Below are 23183 nucleotides of genomic sequence, written 5' to 3'. Positions count from 1 at the left end.
TTGGGTCCTTGATGTTCAGCAATGAAAAAACCAGAAATGATGCCTTCCCAGAAGACAGCAAATTAAAGAAGAAAAATGGGAAAGAAAGCTAGCTACAGGAAACATGATTTACATTCCAACATCAGGACTTTATAACTGTGGAGCACCTTTGAAAGTTAGCTCTGTCTGTCATGCAAGTGAAACCAATTTTTACTGTGCAAAACAGATTGACAGAAACCAGACATCATTACTGTGTGACATCCCAGGACCTAAAGGAAAGGAGTTTCAGGCCAGGTTTCTTAGTGGAAAAATGTCCGCTCTGCCAATGGCCATCTCTCCAAACAGGGCAACAAGTGAATGAGCGATAAGATGGGTTTCACGGTAATAACTGAATGACTAGTCTTTAACTACCAATAGTATCCTATATTGGCTATTGAATATATGCACTTTAAAAAACTTATAAAAACTTTTAATTTTAACCTCAATGTTTTACTTTACATATTAGCTTAGGGTGCTTAATCAACTTAGGGAATGAATAATAGTTTTGTTTCCCACTATCCCTCGTAGGAAGAGAATTATCAGGCCCAACTTTATTTATAGTGTTTTAGAAAGGCTCTGTTTACTTTGACTTTTGTGAAATATCATACTAAGGTTTTTAAAGCTACTTTTATTTTTTTCTGTTTTTTATTTGGAATCGTGCAGAACCCAAATTAAAAACACCTCAAAGTGTGCAAATACCTCAAGTGGTTTGGGGGCTTTGCTTATTGTGGTGTTGGAAGAGCAAGGTAGAAGCAATGTATTGATAATTTTCAATCCTGTAAAAAATTTAACTATTATTCTTCATGATAATTCTCTGTAATATTCTATTGAGAATAGGTTTAACTAGTCATATGCTGCATATGATATTTGATGTACATTTTCTAAGCAAGACAAACAGCATTGCAAGACACTACTGTAGATCTACCATTTGCTGATTTGACATTGTCACTGTATTTCCAGTGCTGAGAATAATTCTGAGTTAAATAAATGGTTTTGGTTGAATGAATGGATTTACTATGTATACAGTGGCATCTTTTGAAAATGATGATAGATTCGAATTTGAACTTAAAGACCCTTAAACTCAATTATTTCTAGCATTTCTTCTCAGCTTCATGCAAAGGACTTGCTTACCCTCCCTACACTTTTCAAACAATTTTTTCTAATGAAGTTGCTTTTGTTTTTGTCAGCTCTCAAGGCTAACACTGTATTAATGAGAGGTGTAGTACAAAACTGGGAAATCACAGTCTTCTAGTGAGGCAAACCTGGGTTCTGATCCCATTTCTGCTATTTACTTCCTGTGTGCTCAGGGCAAGGTATGTGTCTTCCCTGACACTGAGTTTTTGCCATGCATAAAAATGAGAATGATAATCTAAATTCTTAATTGAGCAACCAGTCAACAGACCTAACATAGTACCTAGTACATAGCAGACACTCAAATTACTTAATTATATCATTTATGAGTCATTATTTTAAAATGAACCACTTATTTAAAACCATTATTTTAAAATAAAAGGCAAGTGCCAACAGAGTATTGAACATTTTCCACTTTCTTCTTGTTTTACCAGACGACGACTTTTTCCATGAACTCCCAGAAACATTTCCATCTGATCCACCTGAGCCTCTGCCACATTTCCTTATTGAGCCTGAAGAAGCTTATATTGTGAAGAATAAGCCTGTGAACCTATATTGTAAGGCCAGCCCTGCCACCCAGATCTATTTCAAGTGCAACAGTGAATGGGTTCATCAGAAGGACCACATCGTGGATGAGAGAGTAGATGAAACCTCTGGTGAGTTTCCCATTGCATTTGTACTGCTGTTTTGGATTCACTTATTCACTACTTCGGCATGTTGTCATACTGTTCTTTCAATTAGTGAAATTGGAAATGGGGTTATTATCTTTTGGCAGAAAGTTTTGAATCAGTGTGGTTAAGATTTGGTGATCTCATGCCACATGCTTCAAAGTAAATGTGATGAATGAATCTTGACTTGATTGCTGTTGGACTACATGGAATTAAAACTGGTTCATGCTTAAGAAAATAAATAATGAGAATGAATAGACTGAACTAATGGAAAATGCCCTAATAAAAGACAGCCTTCAATTAAGTACAATTTCTTTGTCACGTTGGGTGTCAGGTCTAAGTATCCTAAGATTGGGGAACATGTCCAACTAAGAATATATTGTACTTATTTACATGTTAGTTCATGGTTTCCTCTTATATTTTTTAAGCTATTTGTACATGTTACAGATTCAAAATATCCTGTATCCTTAACTTATATCTAAAAGTGAATCCTGATGACCTTCTTAGCTGAAGTTAAATTGAGAGAGATCGAGAATAGTAATAGTGTGGGATCCAGTAAGAGAAGTGTAGCTACTTACACGTAGCTACCATCTGGGTGTATCTGGATCAGAGTATTCTTTGCTCTTGGCATGGTTAAAATTCCTGACTTTATTGCTCTGTAAATACCATTCTTAACAGTAAAATACGAAAGGTTTAGAGAGAACAAAATAGATTTTAATAATGTGTGGGATTTAGTTTGGCTATGAAGGAAACTTTCTTGATAGCAATTATTTACTCCATGATGGGTAATTTAAGATAGCCATGGAATCTTTCAGAGTTATTGTAAATTGGAAAGATATGTATCTTTCTATGCGATTTTAAGTATTTTTGCTCTCCAGCAGGGAGAATCACAATTTAAACTTTCAGATCCCTTCCAGATCTATTACTTTATGATAGTAAGACATGTATTTTACATCTTAAGACCTCACTGATCAACATTTCCAAGCTAAATAATGACAAATATGACAGAAATGGAAGCATTTAAGTATCTTCATTTTCTCTTGTAAAAATCTCTACATACAAAAATAGATACATGCTTTCAAAAATAAGAACTGTAATTATTCATATTTGATCCAAATGTTGGATTAACCAGGGGCAAGCACAGACCAGCACTGAAGATCTGTGCTCAATACCCTAGTCAGCATAAAGAGCATACTGAGCTGATGGGACATAAGGAAACATAACAGCCTGTGAGAGGACTGAGAAGAGGCATGTTTTAGAAAAGCATGTGGGGCATATACTTACATAACACAACTGGTCTTGAAAAATCAGGTGGCAGTTCTGCATAACTGTTTATGAATTTGAATCAATATGCTCACTTCATGGAAGCTGATGGCTGTAGAAGTAACAAGCTCTCCAACTGTATAGTAGCATACTTCAGGGAATTGTCTCACCTCTTGGTCTTATTACTCAGAAAATAACCTCACCAGATGTCTTCCAAATCTCAAGTGAATTGAGTTTTGTTTCAGCTCATTTATTTGTAAAGATCTCAAACATGCAAGTTTTAGTGGTAACAGGAAAAACAAAGAAATCATAAAAGCCTAAATGAGCATCACATATTTAGGCTCACCTTTACTAAATTAATGAAAATGCCTCTATAGGAAGATTAGAAGTAAAAATAAAACTGCTCTGAAATAGAGCACCTTGCCAAGCTCATGCTATGTTGGTTATATTTGTGCATTTGTGTAGGTACATATGTGTATATATACCTACATATAGGTATATTTATTGTATGTAATAAACACATATATACACACATATATGTATATATATAGTACATTTCCCTCTGTAAAACATTATATTTTTCATTATTTCTGTAAAAAACCCTATCTCATTCTTTATAACAAGATAAATTCTAGATTTTAGGGTTTAATTTCATTATCATCATCATTGGCATCATTACCATCATCATCAGGAGAAAATTTTGGTAATTTGTTGGTTTCTTTAGTTGGTTGTTTCATTTAGTGGTGGGCTGAGCCTTTTTAATGAAGACAAAAATCAAGAAGGCTTATAAGACAGCATTATTAAGTTTGATTCCAAAACAACAAAAACACAAAGACATGGACAGACACAAAACTTGATATTACTGCTAATGTTAATCAAAGGGCTAATTTAATTCATAAAAAAATACTTTTTTAAAATAAGCAACCCAACAGAAAACTGGGCAGAGTTTTAACATGGAGATGTAGGAAAAGAAGTAACAACGGTAAATCAACGAGTAAGGAGATGCTGTCGAGGTCAAAGCGGTAGCATACAGAGTTGATAGAGGCATAGGATAGGAAATATCCCACACTTTGTTGATGAGGTTACAAATTGGTAAAATATTTTCAAAGGACCATTTGAAAATACCCATTAATATTTAAATATATATACCTGCTCACTACAAGTTTAGGAGCTATCTAAAAATAAATCTCCAAATGAACACAAAGATTTGTGCATAAGGCTGTCCACAGCATCCTTGCCTCAGCAGCATACCAAGACCTGTTCATCCCTGAGATGCAATCCTATGATGCTTGGTAAAATAATGAGGATTCACACGTGTGAAGCTGTAGAAAAACCTCTCAGATAAAATTTTATGTGAAAAACCAGAGTACAGAACATTGCATGCAATGTGTTCTCATTATGTAAAGAAAGAGGATACACATATATTTGACTATGCATTGGGATTTCCTGGAGAAATATTCAATAAGCAGTTGACAGCTAGGAATCTGGGGGGATAGGAGACTTCTTTTATTGTTTGATTTTTGTCAATCCTGTGAATGTGTTATTTTCATAAGAAAAGAAACCTAAAAAGAAATTGGTTCTTGGATGATATAGGACACAAAGAAGTCATCACAAACAAATTCATTTTTATAAATACCTCTGCCTTAGAATAATGACATTTGGAAGCAAGTTTAGTGGCAATCAGATACATTGCCTTGCAAGTAAGAGAAATCAACTAAGTTAAAAAAAATCTTCATCAAAGGTACCCTCACATTGAAAAAATAAAAAACATTCAAACTCAAAGAAGGAACAAAAGTTCAATTCACAAAATTCTTCCTTTTAAATTATGAAGGCATTAAATAGGCTCTTTTGCTCTGAAATATGAAGCAAAGAATCATTTGTACTCACTCAGCAAAGCTATCCCATTGATCATAAAATGTGCTGATTGAAGATCACTCATTACGGTTACTGTTTGCCTTTCCATCATTTAAATCACATTTGCATTTCTTGCAAATACATAATATAAGAAACAAAACTGTGAAAAGCAGTATATATTAGATGGTTTAGAAATTTTCAGTATTCAGAAGCCCTTGATTTGGTGATAGAGCAATAAGTGCTTATGTTCCTTCAGAATTCCTTAGAAATCTTGCTTTGCTCAAAGTTTGTATGGTTACATTTTTAAGAAATACTCAGGCTCAGCTCCTTGCTTTCTATTTACTTGAAGTCTTTTTAGTTCTTGTTTCCATGGTACCTAAGATTCACCATTGAAAAGCAAATATTTCCCCTCTGTGAAGAAGCAAGTGAGTTTGGAAAACCTCGGTTGATTTGAAATTTTAATAATCCCTGAGATTTTCCCTTTCACTTTTAATTATTCTCACATTAGTGCAATATTATCAGTATGACCAACACTGCAATAATAAAAATTTTCAAGCATTCTATTGAAAATCTAATATGTATTACGTCATTCAGTCATCACAACAGCCTTATGGGGTAATTTCTGGGATTCTCCTTTTGTACATGAGAAAACTGAAGCTCAGGAGGATACACTAACATGTCCCAAATCACATAGCTATGAGGTGACAGAGCCAGGATACAAACACAGAGCTCTCTAATTGCAAAGCTTTTGGTCTTGGCCCTGTTCCCAGTAGTCCCTTAATCCAGCAATAACTACCAAACACAGAACAATTTGCATAAAAAAGAGCTTTGTGATATTTTTTTCCTTTTCTCAGTAAAAGAAAACTTGGTCCAGAGTGTCAGCTAAACATTTGTCTTTTATACTTTCATCTGCCTTCCTTGCCTTGTGTCAGATTTTCCATAGGTGGGCCCTTTCTATTTTTTAATATAATAACTTAAACTAGGGCTTAGTATTTGATTCTTTTCATTCTTGGAGGTCTTTAGCACCGTTTTTAGATCTAGGGTCACTTAGCAAAAGGTGAGCCTTAACAGGAAAAATGAAATTAATGGAGAGAATCTATACTGGGTACAAACTTAAGTAAATTACCTTTACCCAAAATAGAGTTTCCACAAATATACTGTGCTCGTCCAGGTCTTCATTTGTTACAAGAGTGCCACAATTGAACTTCTTTCTTTTCTTGTGGTCCTGTTCCAGATACCTCTTCTCTCCATCCCATCACCAAAAATAGAAATATCAGCTTCATGAACTCCTTACTTCAACAGCCAACACCGTCAATTACTGCCAGTTCTTTCTCAGAATTCTCCTCCCATCAATCATCCTTCTATTTATCATTCTTGTTGCTGCTGCTTGAATACAGGCCTTTATTACGTGCCTCTTAGATTATCTCAGGAGCCTCTGACACATCCCTGGTTTCAGTCCTCCTCCTCGGCAGTCCAGTCTCCAGGTAGCGATAGGCATCCAGCACAAGTCCAAGTGATTATATCATCCCATTTCTTAAAATATATAATGGCTTTCCTGTGTCCATGGGATGAAGCTTATCTTCCTTGGTCATATATTCAAAAGCTACAGTACATTTGGTTCCTAATCATACTTTCTAGCCTTATTCCAAGTAGTTTTTCCTCTCCTATGTGTCCTATATGCTAGGCCTCTTTGGTTTTTTCTCTTAAACTGGATTCAATAAACCACAAATGTCTTGTAATTGCTATTTGAGGAAAAAATAAAACAAAACAAAATGAAACCAAAACCAAAGAACTTTGTGGTCAAATAATTTCAGAAACACTTCAATAAGTATATCCTCCTTTTGGACAAAAGTGTAACATATTTGCCTGTAAAAGTCCCGGGAAAGCTCTGCAATAGAAAAACATTTTTTAACCTATAATTTGGCAACTGAACTCATTTTCACAGAACCTCCATTAAAATATCATGAGAATTTAATGTCACATCAGGAAATGATTTGGGAAATGCTCATGTATTCTCAAAGAAAATAAGGTGTGATTTTTAAAGATTTTATTAAATCAGACAAACATTCTTTTCTTTAAACTTCTGTGCCTTAGACTCATAAAAACCTTAGTTGTAAGACTACATGGTCATTTAAGCTTCATGTATTATTAACATGCTCATTAATTTGAGTGTAATAAATTTTCTGTTATCTTGACTTAGTGGTCCTAGGTGTATCATATGGAACCTTAGAACAAGTCTGGCCTCTTACTACTGTTAGACACTTGAAAGAGACTGTTACCACATCTCTTTCCCCAAGTTATTTCTCTTCTTCAGTCTAGACATTATGAGTTGAAGAGTAAGCTCCATGAGATGAAGGGCTGTGTCTGTCTTTTTCACTGTTCTCCTTTCATGCCTAACTTGGTGTTGGGTACTTAATAGGTGCTCAATAAATATGTATTGTATGAATTAATGATCCTTTACACCATACTTTCCTCCATCTCACCTCTGTCAAAATTCTACTTGTTCTTAAAAAGTATTTCAAATGCAATATTGCAGATGAATTTTTCTATAAAACCCCAAGTCATGTGTAAATATGCCCATGTTTCTTTCATTTGTATTTCCATTTCATCATACTCATAAGTGTGAGTTGTGTATATGTAGTAGGTTAGGACATAGGAGATTATCAATATTCAACTATTTTTGAGGTACAAAAATGGCAGTTTCATATAATTCAATATCATGTTATTTATGAAAGTTATGTTCATATATATGTATATGTTATACATGTATATATATGCATATACATATACAGTATACACATATAGAATCTGCCTCTTCAAATAGACTGGAATGTAATGGTATGGCCTCTACTGTGTAGAGCTCTGTCTTTTCTGAAAGACAGAAGTAGAAAAACTTTCTTTTTCTGAAAGAAAGAAAGAAGTAGTGCTCTGTCTTTTCTGAAGTTTATAACACAAGGCACTAAGCATAGGAGATGATCAATAAAAGTTTGTTTTGTGAGATTACAGCTACTTGTCCTACTTAATTTGAGTAATTGAAATTTAGTGAGACATACTGATGTTTCTATTTGGAATAATTCATGAACAAGTGATTTGAGGAATACATAGAGATAGCAGAATATTCTATAAGAAGAGTTATTTTATACATTAATTACACACATCATACCAATTGTTTTTCTCCATGTAACATAATTGCTTTAAACTCAGTTTTCATTAACAGAGTGAGCATTTTGAAAGGGAGATTATGTGGGCTTTATATAAATTTTAATAAATGATGCATAAAATTCAGAAGCTCTATTTGAACTTCATTCCATATTTTTTTAATTAAATCAGTGGGAGTACTGCCTTTGCAAGAACAGAGCCTTATATCTGTAATATATTTGTCTGCCAATGAAGATAAGTGATTCTGGAATATAAATCAATTATTTATTTTATTTCTTTCTCAAAGGTATTTATTTCAATAGCAGAAACCAACAATTTTTCTTCTCAGTTTGAGGCTGACCCAAAAATAAAAATAGAAACTTGGTAAGGATCCATGTAGTACATGAATGCTTTTTCACTAAGTCAATCTGATAAATTGGCAAGAGAGTAGTTACCAGTTAGTGGTAAGGGAATATCAATCATCCTGAAATATATACCTTTTCTTATTCTTCATTTGTTAGGGTTCTCATCTGTTTCTTCCTTATTTCATATTGACTTTTAGGCCTTTAAACACTTTGGTTAACATGGCCAGTGCAACCTTAGCTCATTACAAAAATGTGGTTGGTTGGGAATTGCAGAATTTAGATTTTAGTTGTTGCTTTCGCTTACATTCTAGCATGAAGACGAGACTCGGTTGGCTTAGGGATTTAGGCTCACTCACTGTGCATAAACCTGGTTTTTATTGCCATTCTTTTCTTAACTTAAAACAGAACTGAGTACTTGAAAAATTTCAGACTACACATTTGGATTCCTTTTGTTTCATCGCTATCATGAAGTTTTTATTGTTTGCTCATTTTTTATTGTTTTTATTAAGCTATCATTGATATATACTCTTATGAAGGTTTCACAAGAAAAACAATGTGGTCACTACATTCACCCCCATTATCAAGTACCCCCCCTATACACCATTGCAGTCACTGTCCCATACACTGTCCATCTGTCCCTATTTGTCTTCTCTGAGCTACAATGTCTTCCCTATGACCCCACACACACCATGTGCACCAATCATGATACCGCACAATCCCCTTCTCCCTCCCTCTGCACCCACCCTCCCCAACCCCTCCCCTTTGGTAATCATTAGTCCCTTCTTGGAGTCTGTGAGTCTGCTGCTATTTTGTTCCTTCAGTTTTTGCTTTGTTGTTATACTCCACAAATGAGGGAAATCATTTAATTTCAGTATTTGCAAATATCAGTATTTGTAAATATCAGTATTTACAGGTCCTGCGCTTACTCCAAAACACCCTGACAACATCATATTTGCAGAACTATATAATTTTCATTTAATTATATCCCAGGGGAAGATTTTCAATATTTGAATTACATACTGTATAGAGAGTTTTAATAGCATCTATTTATTGAACAGATACAGTCCAGAACATGATTGCAAAGCAGAGGCAAGAAAATACTACATCCTTTGATGAAGTTTTAGCAAGCCATGTTTCACTAGAGGAAAACAGAAATTTTCTAAAATTATATACAGTGAGTTTTTAATGTAATGAAAACAAAGAAATTCTCCCTAACAATTAACACTTAGGGCAAGGTTCCTTGTAATGCATTACTCCTGTTTCTTCCCACAGCTGAAATGAAAGCATTGATTAGTACAATTTAGTAAAGAATAAGCATATAAGTAGACATGTGAGTACATACATATGTATATGTGTATGTGAGTGTTTCTTTATGTGGGTATTTTCTCAAAGTTAGAAAGGAGAAAATCAAAGGCTAATCAACCCCAGGCCCACATAGAGGCTACAGTTAGAATCAGAGCTCACAAACATTCTTCACCTACATTACTTGCCACCCAAATAGGGCATTTTGGGAGTAAAACTAGCCACTGTGTTGGTATAGCAATTTTGCCATGTGCCCAGAAACCATGCATACACTGTGGCCTAGAGTATTAATATGCCCACTTCAAAGTGAGAATAACACACGTGTTAAAAGTCATAGTGTATTTTTAATCTAACCTTTGACTGAGATATGTGAGGAGTTTAAGGAGAGTCTCTTGTTCTTTGTTAAGAGCATGCTTAACAGAGCTCTGGATTGTCATATGAAACAGATTAAGCGTCTTGTTTAAGGAAGTTTAAGAAACAACTTCTGCCTAAAAGAGAGGGGTAGCTTCTAAAGAGCATGGCTTTCTCTCAATTTAATGTTATTTTTTTTGGTATCTGTACCTGTTATGCTAAATATAAATAAACCTAGTTGATAATTATGAGATAATGAGCCAGTTTGTTGTCCTTTTTATTCTGTGATGTCACAATCACAAATAGTCATCCATTCTGAGTCTTTGTATCACTAAAGATTACTATCCACTATCTCTCAATAATTGGCTCAAGATCCTGATGCTGTTTTCTTTCTCCTCACTCCAACATTTGTTTTTTAACATCTTTAAATACACAACTGAAAAAATTTTAGTTAAAAATTCCACAATCAGTGAAGACTCTAATTCTAAAACTTGAGGTGTGAGAGCTGTCCTTGTTCTGGACCCTTTAATCTCCCCACGTACTGTCAGTCTAGGGTCATCCCTTTGCTACGAGTTCTCAGAACCTCCTGGGGATGCCTGTTGAAATATCTGCTCTCGCCAGTTTCTCTGAAAAGCATTATTTGGAGAAACAAAGCCAGCATGTACAACATGAGAGCCTTCAAGTAGTAAAATATCAGGGTCTGGCGAAAGAGCGAGCTAAACATGTAGGAAGCGTAGTATCTGGCAATGCAAAACAATTCAGATTAAAAGTCTTGGACTCATTCCTAATTTCATTGAGGGTTTAACCTGATTGTTAAAACATGTATTTTGAAAGAAGTCTCTAAACACATGAAGGTAGGAGCAACAACGAGCTCCTCAGGCGTTAACCACCAGTGCTGGCTGCATTTGACAATCGCCAGGAGGGATTTTTGAAAACACCTATGTCCTGGCCCTACCCGCAGAAAGAGTGATTTAACTGGGCACAGGCCACATCTTATTCTTTCTCTGTCTGCTTGTTTTAAGTTCTCTAGTAATACCAATGTACGACCAGGTTGAAAACCGGGCCGCGAGGAGACACTTGTGAAAACACAGCATAGGCGGGATGCGTAGATGTCATCTCTTAAAACCGCGGTCCCAGTACTTGGTGCTGTAAGTAGAGACTCAGCTGAAACCTGGTGCACTTAAGGAGATCACTCTAGAGAAAGGGCAAAGGAGGGGAGCGAAAGTCAAGAGGAAAACAGGAGTCTGTGTTATCATTCGCTCGGGTTCTCCTGTCACTGCGAGAACAAGTGAGACCCCTCCTTGATAGTGCCGTGGTGTAGAGCTGCCGAGAGAGAGCCCTGCTTTCTGCAGTATCCTTTCACCTGTCTATGCCTGATAAACTTTCCAGACTGAAGGATAGCAGCCTCCTGAGGGAAGGGGAAAGTTTAGGACTTGAGTGAATTAAAATTTAGCTGGAAAAAAAACAGGGGAATGTTCTGTTCAAGGCAATTTCAGGAATGGCAGCGAATGAATGACACATCTCTTTTTATAAAAAGCTACAGCTTTGATGATCCTAGACAATGACACCCTTTGTATGAAATAATTTTAGTAGCTAAAAGGCTACCTTCCCACACTCATTCCATGGGACATCTGTGAAAACAGGAAAACTCCACATGGCAGACAGCTTTTCCTCACCTTTTTGTTCTGTTAGATTCTGGAGTCCACTCTCTGAAGGTAGAGGGTAAATGCCCATAGTCACTGTATTAATTTCCTAGGGCTGCAACAGTAAATTACCTCAAACTTCATGGCTTAAAACAACAAAAGTTTATTCTTTTACACAGGAGACTAGAAGTTTGAGACCCAGGAGAGCTTCACTCCCTCTGGGCACTCTAGAGGAAGATCTGTTCCTGTGTCTTCTAGCTTCTGGTGACTCTCCTAGCATCCCTGGGCTTGTGGCCACAGCACTCCCATCTCTGCCTCCTTCTTCACATCATCTCTTCTGTGTCTGTCTCCTTCTCTCTGTAAGAGAGAGCACTTACCATTGGATTTGTTACCCACCTAGGCAATTCAGGAAATTAATCCTTAATTTAATTTTATCTGCAAAGGCCCTATGCCAAATAAGGTAACATTTGTCTGTTCTGGGGATTTGCAAGTGGACCTGTGTTTTTTGGGGTCACTATTCAGACCACATCAGTCACCAAACATCTGTCAAGGAAAAATCATTTAATAAAACAGTTCAAAAGGGCAAAGAATGTTAGCAGACACCCTACCAAGAATTACAAATAAGCAAATGAGTACTTTCCCCACATCACATGTCATTAGGGAGATGCAAATGACAGGGCCATACCACCGCTCATTTATTAGAATAGCAAAAATCCACAACACTGATACCAAATGCTGACAAGAATGTGGAGCAATAGGAGTTATCATTCATGGCTGGTGGGAATGCAAAGTGATACAGCCACCTGGAAGACATTTTGGTGTTTTTTTAGCAAAAGTAAACATACTTTACCATATGATACAGCCATCATGCTCCTTGATATTTACTGAAAGAGGTTGAAATATGTGTCCACACAAAGCGTGAAGTTTATAGGAACTTTATTCATAAGTGCTTAAACTTGGAAGCCACCAAGATGTCCTTCTGCAGGTGAATGAATAAACAAACTGTGGTATATCCAGACAATGAAATACTATTCAGTGCTAAATAGAAATGACCTGTTAAGTCATGAAAAGATATGGAAGAACCTTAAATGCATAGTACTAAGTAGAACAGCCATCTGAAAGGCTACATACTTATGATTCCAACTGTCTGACATTCTAGAAAAGGCAAAACAATGGAGACAGGCAGTAGAAAGATCAGTGGTTGCCAGGGGTTGCGGTCAGGGGAGGGGTGAATAGGCAGAGCACAGAGGATTTTTAGGACAGTGAAAACTCTCCTTATGATACTGTAATGGTGAATACACCATTATATCTGTCCAAACCCATAGAGTGTGTAACACCAAGAGTGAACCTTAATATAAACTATGGATTGTAAGCGGGAATGATGTGTTGTGTAGGTTCATCAGTTGTAAAAAAATGCACCACTCTGGTGGGGAATGTTGGTCGTAGAGGAAGCTGTGCATGTGTGGGAGCAGGGGGTCCATAGGAATCTCTATACAGTCCTCTCAATTTTTCTGTGCACTTAAAACTTCTCTTTAAAAAACTTAAAAAGCAGTCTATTAAATAAAAATATAAAAAGGACCAGGGAGTTAGGGGTGTTGGACTGAAGGTAAAGGCATTTACATGGCTATTTCCGCTCATTTGGTCAATATTTCTAAGTTAACTATAAATGTCACAGGCAATGAAATCATTCCCTAGTGTTCTTCACTGGCTTTCTGAAGTCTCCCCCAATCTGTTGTGTTGTGCTCAGGCCAGATACAGGAAAAGAACTGAGCAGCCCGGTTCCGTGTGTACTGCTCACTTTCCTCACGCCCACAGCATCCGTGCCAACCTCTGAGCTCTAGCAGTTCATCCCGTCTCGTGAAGACCTGAAAATTCCAATTGCCATGTTCCTCATGAAAATTCTCTCCCCACATAGTTGCCAAAGACAAACTAAAATAGACAACACAATCAAAAGAGCTTCATTTGAGAATTTTCTACACACACACATGCACCTGCATACACACACACACACACACACACACACACACACACACACATTTTGCTTGGCCTAGCAACACAAAGGGAATGTAAACACGTTGTTAATGTAGTCTCTCAGTTGGCTTCCCAGATGGCTTAAGTTCAATAGATTTTTCCCCCTGATTTCCTCAGCTTCTCCTAGCAAATGCTAAACAGCCATTATGCCTTTTCCTGCACATGGAGATTCATCTGCAGCTACTAAACTGCCTCCAAAGTGCTTCAATTTTGCATGAGCACTAAGCTGGGGACTGGGAGACATTACCCAGTGCTGAAGGTCCAGATCATTAGAAAGAGCATGTAAATCCTCTGAACCAGAAATAAAAAGTGCAGAGATTTCCTTTGTGAAGTCCCAGCTGCAGCTTTATGTGAAACACGAAACTTTGGCAAGAATTTTATGTGGTACCTTTTACCTTCTAAACTTTATTTTTCCTTTTTCTTTTTTTTTTTCTTTGGCATGTGTGCTATTTTTTTATAAAGCAGAGAGATTAATTTCATGGAACATATGAAATAATAATCACGGACTATTATTATTTCTTAGGACACCAGATCCCTCTTCACTTCTAGTAGGTATGGTACTTCAAGGTATTGCTGCAGGTCCACCCACATGCTAGATTTTTAAAACAAACCTGAAATCTGATGTGTAGCAAGAAGCTTTGAGAGGGGATGGGTTGACACATATGAGATATGTGCAGGGGATGTACATCTATATTATTTAAGTGTAGATGTAGGAAGTATACAGATATTGTTTATAGAGAGAGGGATAGAATCATAAGGGGATTGTGAAAATTAATGAGAAAGAAGTGATTACGTTCTTCTCATTTTTTGACAGATACATTCCTGCACCTTACTACCTAAAAGTCTTGTTTGTATTTTTCAAGGTGAACATATTTTTATCTGTACCTGATCTGTATTTCCCTCTCTGCAGTCCTCCCAATTGTGTGTCAGACCGTCTGGCAGTAAATTAAAAGCATGCCTGTGGTCAGCTGGAACAGCACCTGCTAGAGGGTAGGCATAGCAGGGCTGGAATTCCTAGCATCCTGCAGTTCTGCATTTGGTGGGGCTGAGCCTGCCCCCTGTGCCCATGACAGAAAGCACTTGTGATGGAAAGGCTGACTCTCCATCCTCATTTGGGGTTTCCTTTGCAGTAGAACTTTTTGAACAGTCATAATAACATTTTCTTGTCTGTAGTGTATCCATTCAGGAATAATGAAGCAGGCTCCTTTTACATGATTGCTCTACAAGTATTTCTCTTTTTCCATGTATGTATGTAATAGGTCACACTCTCTTTCTTATAGGATCCTGAGAGTAAAAATGTACATTTATGATCAGATGTAGCAGTTCATTATTTATCTCAAAACATATTTCCAAGGACATGTATTAACCACTGATTTATTCAACACTACATATGCAAGTAGGATCTGGCAGAAATGTGACTAAATGTGCTTATAATAGGGTATGAAATAAATGCATTCCAACTTGTAAGGAAAACGAAAATACCAGATGAATGATATGCATATAAATATATGCAGTGGTGATAGGTGCATATGGATACTGTCTATGTAACATCCCACTTTATGCTGAAACCCAGTTTTGATTGTTAGTATGTTGTATGTATCCTTCAGAATGGATAGTTTAATCCATTGATTTCCCTTTACTAAAAACATGACTAATCATGAAAATGTCATCTTTATTAGTGTTAGTATCATCACAAAATTTTATTTACTGTGATTCCAAACCTTATGGCATTGAACTGTACATATTAAATAGCTAACTTTTTTCTGTTCTCCCATGGAGATTGTTTACCCACTAGGGGATGTAGCCTTTGAAGGGGATACGTTTGTAAAGAAAGGAAGGAGAATAAAACTTTGCCTGGAGATATGAAGAGACACATGATTGAAGCTCTTTGTTCAGTTGGCAGCCTTCTACAGTCACATAAATATCTCAGGGAATTGGGGGGCATGGTGGGAAACAATCGTTTTTCCTACTTAATTTTGCTTTGTGGTGTCAGTGAAGAGTGGACATGAAGACACTACAAATTACACATAATATTCAGAATCAGTTGTCACTCTTCTGTTGTTCAAGTTTAAGTTTTTCTATCTCTTGTGAAAACACCTAAGTAAGATTGCCCATAAAGGAAATGATAATGGTAATTAAACTGTATAGACTTGTATTTCACATAAATTTGTTCATCTGTGTTGCAAGTGATGTTTTGAAAAATATTGTAAGCATAACATTTTGAAAATAATATTTTTGTTACATAATAAGGAAACTCCTCTGTTTTATAGTATCTTGAGTATAAAATTAAAATCACACATTCTGATATTTGAAAACTCTCAGAATTAATAGAAATTTTTCTCTGTGTACCTGACAAGATGTTGCCAGATTCTAAAAAAAAGAGCAATTTGCAGCTAAGCACTAAATCATGGTAAAAAAGACCCAAAGTATTGTCGGCTTAGTAAGTATTTTCTTTGTCCATTTTCCAACACTCATTTTTCAAAATCCACTGTGTGCCAAGCATATTATATACATAGTCTGTATCATTTAAGTCTGTATTATACTAAATTGTAGTAACCACTAGAACCCCTTCCCTAAAGATAGAGTAGCTCAAGCACGACAGAACGGTACCTCTGTTCACATGACAGTTCCAGGAAGGCACCCTTTGTTGTAGCCACCTCCACTCGCTGTGGTCAGGCATGGACCCAGACTCCTTCCATCTTGAGGCTCCGCCATCCTCCCAGGCCTCATCCTCTTCTACATCCAGCCAGCAGGAAGGGAAAGACAGCAAGGAGGACACCCACCAGCTTCTTCAATAGCTTGACCAAGAAAAGTTTCCTGTTAATTCCACTCACATTCTATTGACTAGAATTGCATTTGTGGCCACTTCCAAAATAATGGAAGCTAGAAAATGTGGTCAATTCATGCTCCCGGGAATGTGTAAGGAGCTGGCAGTCTTTACCACTCAGTCTACCTATAAAAGTATTTTCTCTTAAAGTTTTTTTTTTTTTATCCCCTAACAGTCATGTGAAGTACACTGGGAAAGGACTGTAAGGACTGTCTATTTTTATCAATTTAAAGCTTAAGAAAATGAGAAATGGAATGCCCTGCCTAAAGTGACTTATGATGGTAGCCAAGCCAGGACCAAAAATGTATTTTTCTTCCTTTTAGTCTCTTTATTTTCTTCTATATTTAGCTCTCTTTACTTCCTCTTAAAAAAAAGTAAAGACTTCTGTACCACAGAAAACAATAATCCAAATTTCATTTGGCTTGGTAATAATTATTAGTATTTCAATGTCATTGTGATCTCTTAAAAATTCAGTTCCTTGTTTTTCCTATTGAAGTAGCTTTATGATTATTCTGTAATAGGAATTCTAATAGTCATATCCAGATCTCCTCTCCTTCCAGGGAGTATAGCAATACTACAAGTCCTGGCATCTTTGCAGGACAGCAGGGCCAGGCGATTACTCCTACCAGACAGTCTTTGAGTGGAAGTTAATGTTGCCACCCATGAACCAAAGCACTTCAGAGCAGGTGTGGGGTCCTGGGCTGTCCTCTCCTGTCTCAGAGACCCTGGCGGCCATGGCTGAGAGAACATATGTTCAAGATAGATGCAGTCTGGATTTCTAAGAAAGCACCAGTGCCCTGGAGACTTTTGTGATGGAAAAACAGACTTTTGTTTCATAAAGCCTCTGAAATAAGGGAGTTGTTTAGTACACAGTAGAACATAAACAATTCTAGCTCTGAAATATTATTTAGCTCATATTAAGAGCACAATCAGCTAAGAGTTTCACATGAATTATCTCATTTAATCTTTAAAACAACCCATTGATTTAGGGTTTTAATTCTCAGTTTCCTGTTAAGGAGAGAGATATTTAGTGAGATAATGGCATTTTCCTAAGATCATACATCCAGCCACTGGAAGAATCAGAATTTGAACTAGACGCTTTTCCAAAGGTCATAATCTCAATTAGTTGCCAAGGATTAATCCAAAATAAGGTTTTATTGATATATCAGGATGAGTAGAGTCTTCTGGAATTCTATATAAAGCCTTATGCTTATTAAAAACTAAATATATTTAACCTGGAATCAACAGAAGATCAAAGACATATTTTCTGTATACCAAAAAAAAGGAAAAGCTTTTAAGTGCATTTTACTTGGAGCATTCTTTTTATTAAATTGTCTCACCCTTTTGAATGATAATGATTTGAAGTAAGGATCTCAGAATATATAGATATATTGGAAATACCAGAACACGTGGTTGTTTCTAAATTCCTATATAGAGTTAAAACTGAAAATTGGTGTTTCAGCAGTTTAAAATACATAGTCCTGGCTTGAAAGTATGAAATGCTAATATTTTTCATCTCTACTTGGAATTTCACAAATGAAACTTTCCCTTCTTGTAGAAAATTAATATGACATTCTCACATATTAAGAGTTCTTCTAAAATATAAAAAGGGAGAAAGAACCTTTTATTTGGTACTTGACCTAAGTTTATTCTCTTATGAACAATTTTGGAAGCTCTAAAAGACATTATGGTAACTCAACTTCCCACCACCCCCTCTCCATTCTTAGTGTGAATGCCAAGCATGTTCAAAGTTTAATTCAAAGTTGTGTTTAATGATGTCTTTCCGGCTCAGGTAGAAGGTACAACTACTGTCACTACTGAAAGTTTCCTTCCTCCAAATTATGTTCAGACATAATTACATATCTTTTAAATACGTATGTAACAGTGTCCTAGAGAAAATGTTCTTTCATTAATTCAACAAATATTTATTATATGCCTACGGTAGGTGCCAGGTATTGTTCTAGACCACAGTAACAGGCATGCAGCAAACAAAGATCTCTACCCTAACAGAGCTCACATTCTAGATGGGAAGTGAAGGAAGACTCCAGAACATGTAATTGTGTTCATCAATTTTAAATCTTCATTAAAATATGGAATTTTGCTTATGCTGCCCCAAATTAGTCAGAACTAGCCTATTTAGTAATTTCCATTCAGTTGTTTAATGTCCCTGTATAATGGAATATGGATATAAAGAAATCCTAATAGATGAGCTGTGCATTCTGGTTGCCAGAATAAGTCGACTCTTCTATTCATTATAAATGGTAGCTCCACTCTGTTTGGACTTTAATACCGTGTGGGTTCTAGGGGATTAGTAAAATCTTGGATGACTTGACTGCAGAAGAAACTTAAAGGAAGCTCTCTAGAACTCATTCCTGCTGTTCAGACTCCATGTCTAAATACCATAGCCAACTCTTCATTGCCCTGGATGATTGGTGTCCCCATCCAGACCTCCCAGCTCTGCTAAAAATCTTCAAAACCAGCCAGATCTTTCTCTGCTGGATAAGTGCCTAATATAATTTCCAGTCAAGGTGCTCTTCTCTTTTCCTAAGTCTGTGTTAGTAAATGCAGTGGTAATTTTGTGAATAGAATATAGTTTTACTCTCCAAATAATTGTTATTCTTATACAGTATATTTGAAAGGAATTTTATAGATTTCACATGCTTTTGTAGGTTTTAGTCCACTTCTTTCTTACAACCCAGCAAGACAAATTTTTTAAGTTAGGAAACCAAGGGTTGATGAGTTTAAGTCATCTAAATAAATCACTAGGTTATGTGTTAGGTGAATATTTGTCTACTTCCCAAGTTGTAATAATCATTGTCCTGAATGAGGTGAATTTTTCAAAAAATGAACCTTTATAATCTTGGTTAAAAGTTTCCTTAAGAATATGAAATGTATTGTTTTCAAGATAAACAATTGTCCCCAATATTACAGGGTACCAACTACTGTATGTCACAGTCACTCCAGAGGTGATGGCTTTTAAAACTTGTTTCTAAATTATTTAAATACAGAAGCCCAACACTATGAGTAATTATTATTCTGGATACATGTGCCTGATTTCCATTGTCAGTGTTTTCCAAAGATCACCAAGAATATTGCTCTTAATACTTAGGATCAATGACTTGATAAAAGATCACAGATCTGAAAACAAATTTTGTAATAATAACTAAAATTTTCAAATTACATTAGAGTAAATCAAATTAGTCTCATTTGCTAGTTGAGAGAGAATAACCTTCCTAAGGATACGTCATTTAAAAAAATGTCAGTTCAGCCATTTACGATTTTCACGGTCTCCCCACTCCTTGGAACAAACTTTTTTAGCTGTCACTTAAGGCTCTTCAGGAATTTCTCCTCTTTCTAATTCCATGGTCTTTTTTTCTTCATTCAATTTATATAAACTACTTTGCCCTGTAGTGCCCCATGTTTTTTCATCTCTTCCTTTGGCTTCCTGCTATTCTATCCTCCTGAAGTGTCTTTGGTTCCTTCTAAGTATTTAAACCTAAAACATGATTCAGATCAAACTCACATATTCCATTTCCCCTTGTTTGCCCTGATCTCTCCATCTGCAGCTATTTCACTATAGCTCTCTTCATGGAATTTTCAGAATTGTCCAAACAATGGTTTATTCAACAGATGACCATATGGAGACCTCTAAACAAAGCCACATTGAAAGCCATTATGAGATGGGGTTCTGTGTTTATGTTGACTGTAGAATTCTATGGTTTCATACATTTGGAGGAAAGGATGGCCAAAAAACAGACTTCTTTTCAGCAGAAATTCTGACCAATGCGTTCAATACAGTGATGAGAATCCTGAGTTTATAAGAGGAAGATGTGTAACTAGAAATTCCCAAACATATTTGACCAAAGAATGCTTTTTGAGACACAGTTTAAATAATATATTGGAATATATTGGTGTAGTGAAAGGAATAAGAACACTGGGTTCAGGCAAATATATATACCGATTTGGATAATTATTGGCTATGTGAAAAATTGTTTAAATTCTGACTTATGCTCCTTATCTATAATATATATATGTATATATACACACACATACACCCACACACACTAATATGTAATAGATATAACAATACTAATCCCCAAAGATTGTTCAGATTAACTGAGACATATGGCAGTTGCTCAAACTATATCAAGAAGCTTGCTATATAATCATTTAAAACAACATCTAAGATACCTTTACTCTTCTGCATTACCATGAAATTTAATTATATCTGGGATTTAACACTACTTTGTATAATAGCTATGCATGTACAAATCATTCATTCATTTAACGTATATTAACTGAACAAATATATTTACCAGTTACTGTACTATTGGATATAATGCATATCACAGAGTCCCTTTACTCAATAAACTCTTAGTTTCATCTCCAGTATTAGACAGTGAACTTCTAAAGGAAGGATCCGTAAGTAATTCCTCTGTATGGCTGCCTTGGAAACTACCATGCATGAAAGAGGTGCTCAAGAACCATCTCCACAATGGAATATGGAGGACCTTATCCTCCTTCTTTATCACTGTATAGAAGAGTACATGGCACATAGTAGAGCCTCTTTAAATGACTATTGAGTAAATGACTGGACAAGAGAAATCATAAAGGTCTGTAATTCACAAGTACACAGTTAACTAGATCTCCAAGAACACATTATTATTCCCTATTCTTATGGACAGGAATCTTTTTAAAAAATATCTATTAAAACTACTTTCATTGAAATTACTAATGAATTGCATGAAATAAGGACAGAAAGGAACACATACAGTTAGATTTAGATAATTATTAAGAATTACACTTTCAAAAAATGTTTTGTAATATATGTGTGCATGTTGTGTGTGTATACAGATACATATAAATTTGATGTTTTAGGAAAAGTATTTAGATGAGTAATGTATTTGCTGTCTTAATGTGCTTTGTGCATTTACTGTCTTAATGTGCTTTGTGCATCTACTGTCTTAATGTGCTTTGTGCCCTTCCAAATTAAACTAATTCCATCATGGTTTTATAATATTGCTTCTTACATTATAAAGAACATTGAAACGCAAGGAAGATTAATTACAGAAAGCATTTCATTCCCATTTTGGTCTCAGAAAGGTTCTTGGAATAGAGAGATTAAATAGGTTTTTCATAACCAAAGTTAAGGATAAGAATTCAATGATGAGCCAAAGCTGTAGGATTAAGTTCTATCAACTCATCACAACTCTGTATGTGAGAATACTTTGCACACCTACCACTCCAGTTGTTGTTCATACTTGCAGCCCTAAGCTTGATGATGGCTGGAGAGTCAAATCAAAAATAGGAGGACTGGTTCTCCTGTAACATCTAAAACCTGACACTCCTGCAAAGGAAAGGGAAAAACAATGTTAACATGGTCAGAGCAATATCATTTGTCATTCTATTTTAATATCATCTTGCAATTAAAATTTCAAATTTCAAGGGGAAAAACTGCCTTGGCCTATGGTTGTCATACAGCTGTCTAGAAGTACTAACAGTTCCCCCACCCAGATATACACAGCACAGTGACTGTCTTCTCATTTCTAGACAAAACAAGAATGTAACAGATTCTCATTACACATTGGAAAAGTAACTAGAAACTATACATAAAAAAGGAAATCAAGTCCATGTCCTAGGTATGAAATTCTTCCAAGCAAACCCCTTGAACCATTCAGTCTCAGCTGTGTTATTCCTTACCTTTTGAGTATCATCTTGATCACAAAAGTAATAAATGTAACTTTAACAAAATTATGCTCACCAGTAAATATAATGCAAGGTATCTTGTAATTCCCACTTACACAAAGTAATTTTAGTTAATTATATGGCCTCTTTATATATTAAATATCATATTAAAAATTCAAGGAAAACCTTTCAGAGAAAAGTTGGTTAATTATGTGTTTACATTATCTTCTTTTCCTAATATAGTTTAAAGATTGTCAAATGACTTCATGTAACATAAAACAATATCTTGATTATAAAGCTCTGCCTTCAGATTTTCATATTTTGATTGCTTCAGTGAGAGTTATAAGTTGCTAAAATAATAAGTTTGTTATGATTTGACATAATTTTAAATAATGATAGTATTTTGTGTGATTTAATTTATATTAAGCCCTCTAGAGCTGATATGTTTCATATTTTAGATCATATTAGTGAAAACTAACAGGATTAAGCTCTGGAAGAAAGCATAAAAGAGAGACTGCACTAATTCAATACAGTGTCGTAATATATCCCAGAACATCCCTACCTGCAACTTCATACATTTCCCACCAACCCGCATCCTAACTGTGAATGAACTATAATGAGATCTGGTGGAGTGACCTCTGCCATTCTTCTCCCAATAGGGAGAGTGCTGCAGGAAGTCAGAGTGCCAGGTCTGTGCAACGTGAAGTCTTAAATGTCCCTTTGTCATATGAAAGATAAACTAATTGGGAGGAATGAGAAATATAGCTGAAGCACACATAACACAGTTTTTTTTTTACTTGGAAACAACTTTACTCACAATTGTTCTCCTATGAACGGATGCCATTCCAGCCCTTTAAAATATTATAACTGACAATTCCAGCAATACCATTTACATAGTTTTTAATCT

At 35.7% G+C, this 23183-nt stretch overlaps 1 protein-coding gene across 2 annotated transcripts in view; it reads left to right on the top strand.

The window, feature by feature from the left end:
- UNC5C (unc-5 netrin receptor C) overlaps positions 1-23183 on the top strand; it is a 368757-nt gene that overhangs the window by 209935 nt on the left and 135639 nt on the right. For both annotated transcript variants that reach the window (XM_036914075.2, XM_036914076.2), the window contains exon 2: positions 1584-1805. In XM_036914075.2, the coding sequence (XP_036769970.2) occupies positions 1584-1805 (222 nt within the window). The remainder of the gene's footprint in view (positions 1-1583; positions 1806-23183) is intronic.

Source organism: Manis pentadactyla, chromosome 5 (genome assembly GCF_030020395.1).
Source record: "Manis pentadactyla isolate mManPen7 chromosome 5, mManPen7.hap1, whole genome shotgun sequence".
In the NCBI taxonomy this organism is placed as follows: Eukaryota; Metazoa; Chordata; class Mammalia; order Pholidota; family Manidae; genus Manis; species Manis pentadactyla.
This window is presented reverse-complemented; position numbering and strand designations above follow the sequence as displayed.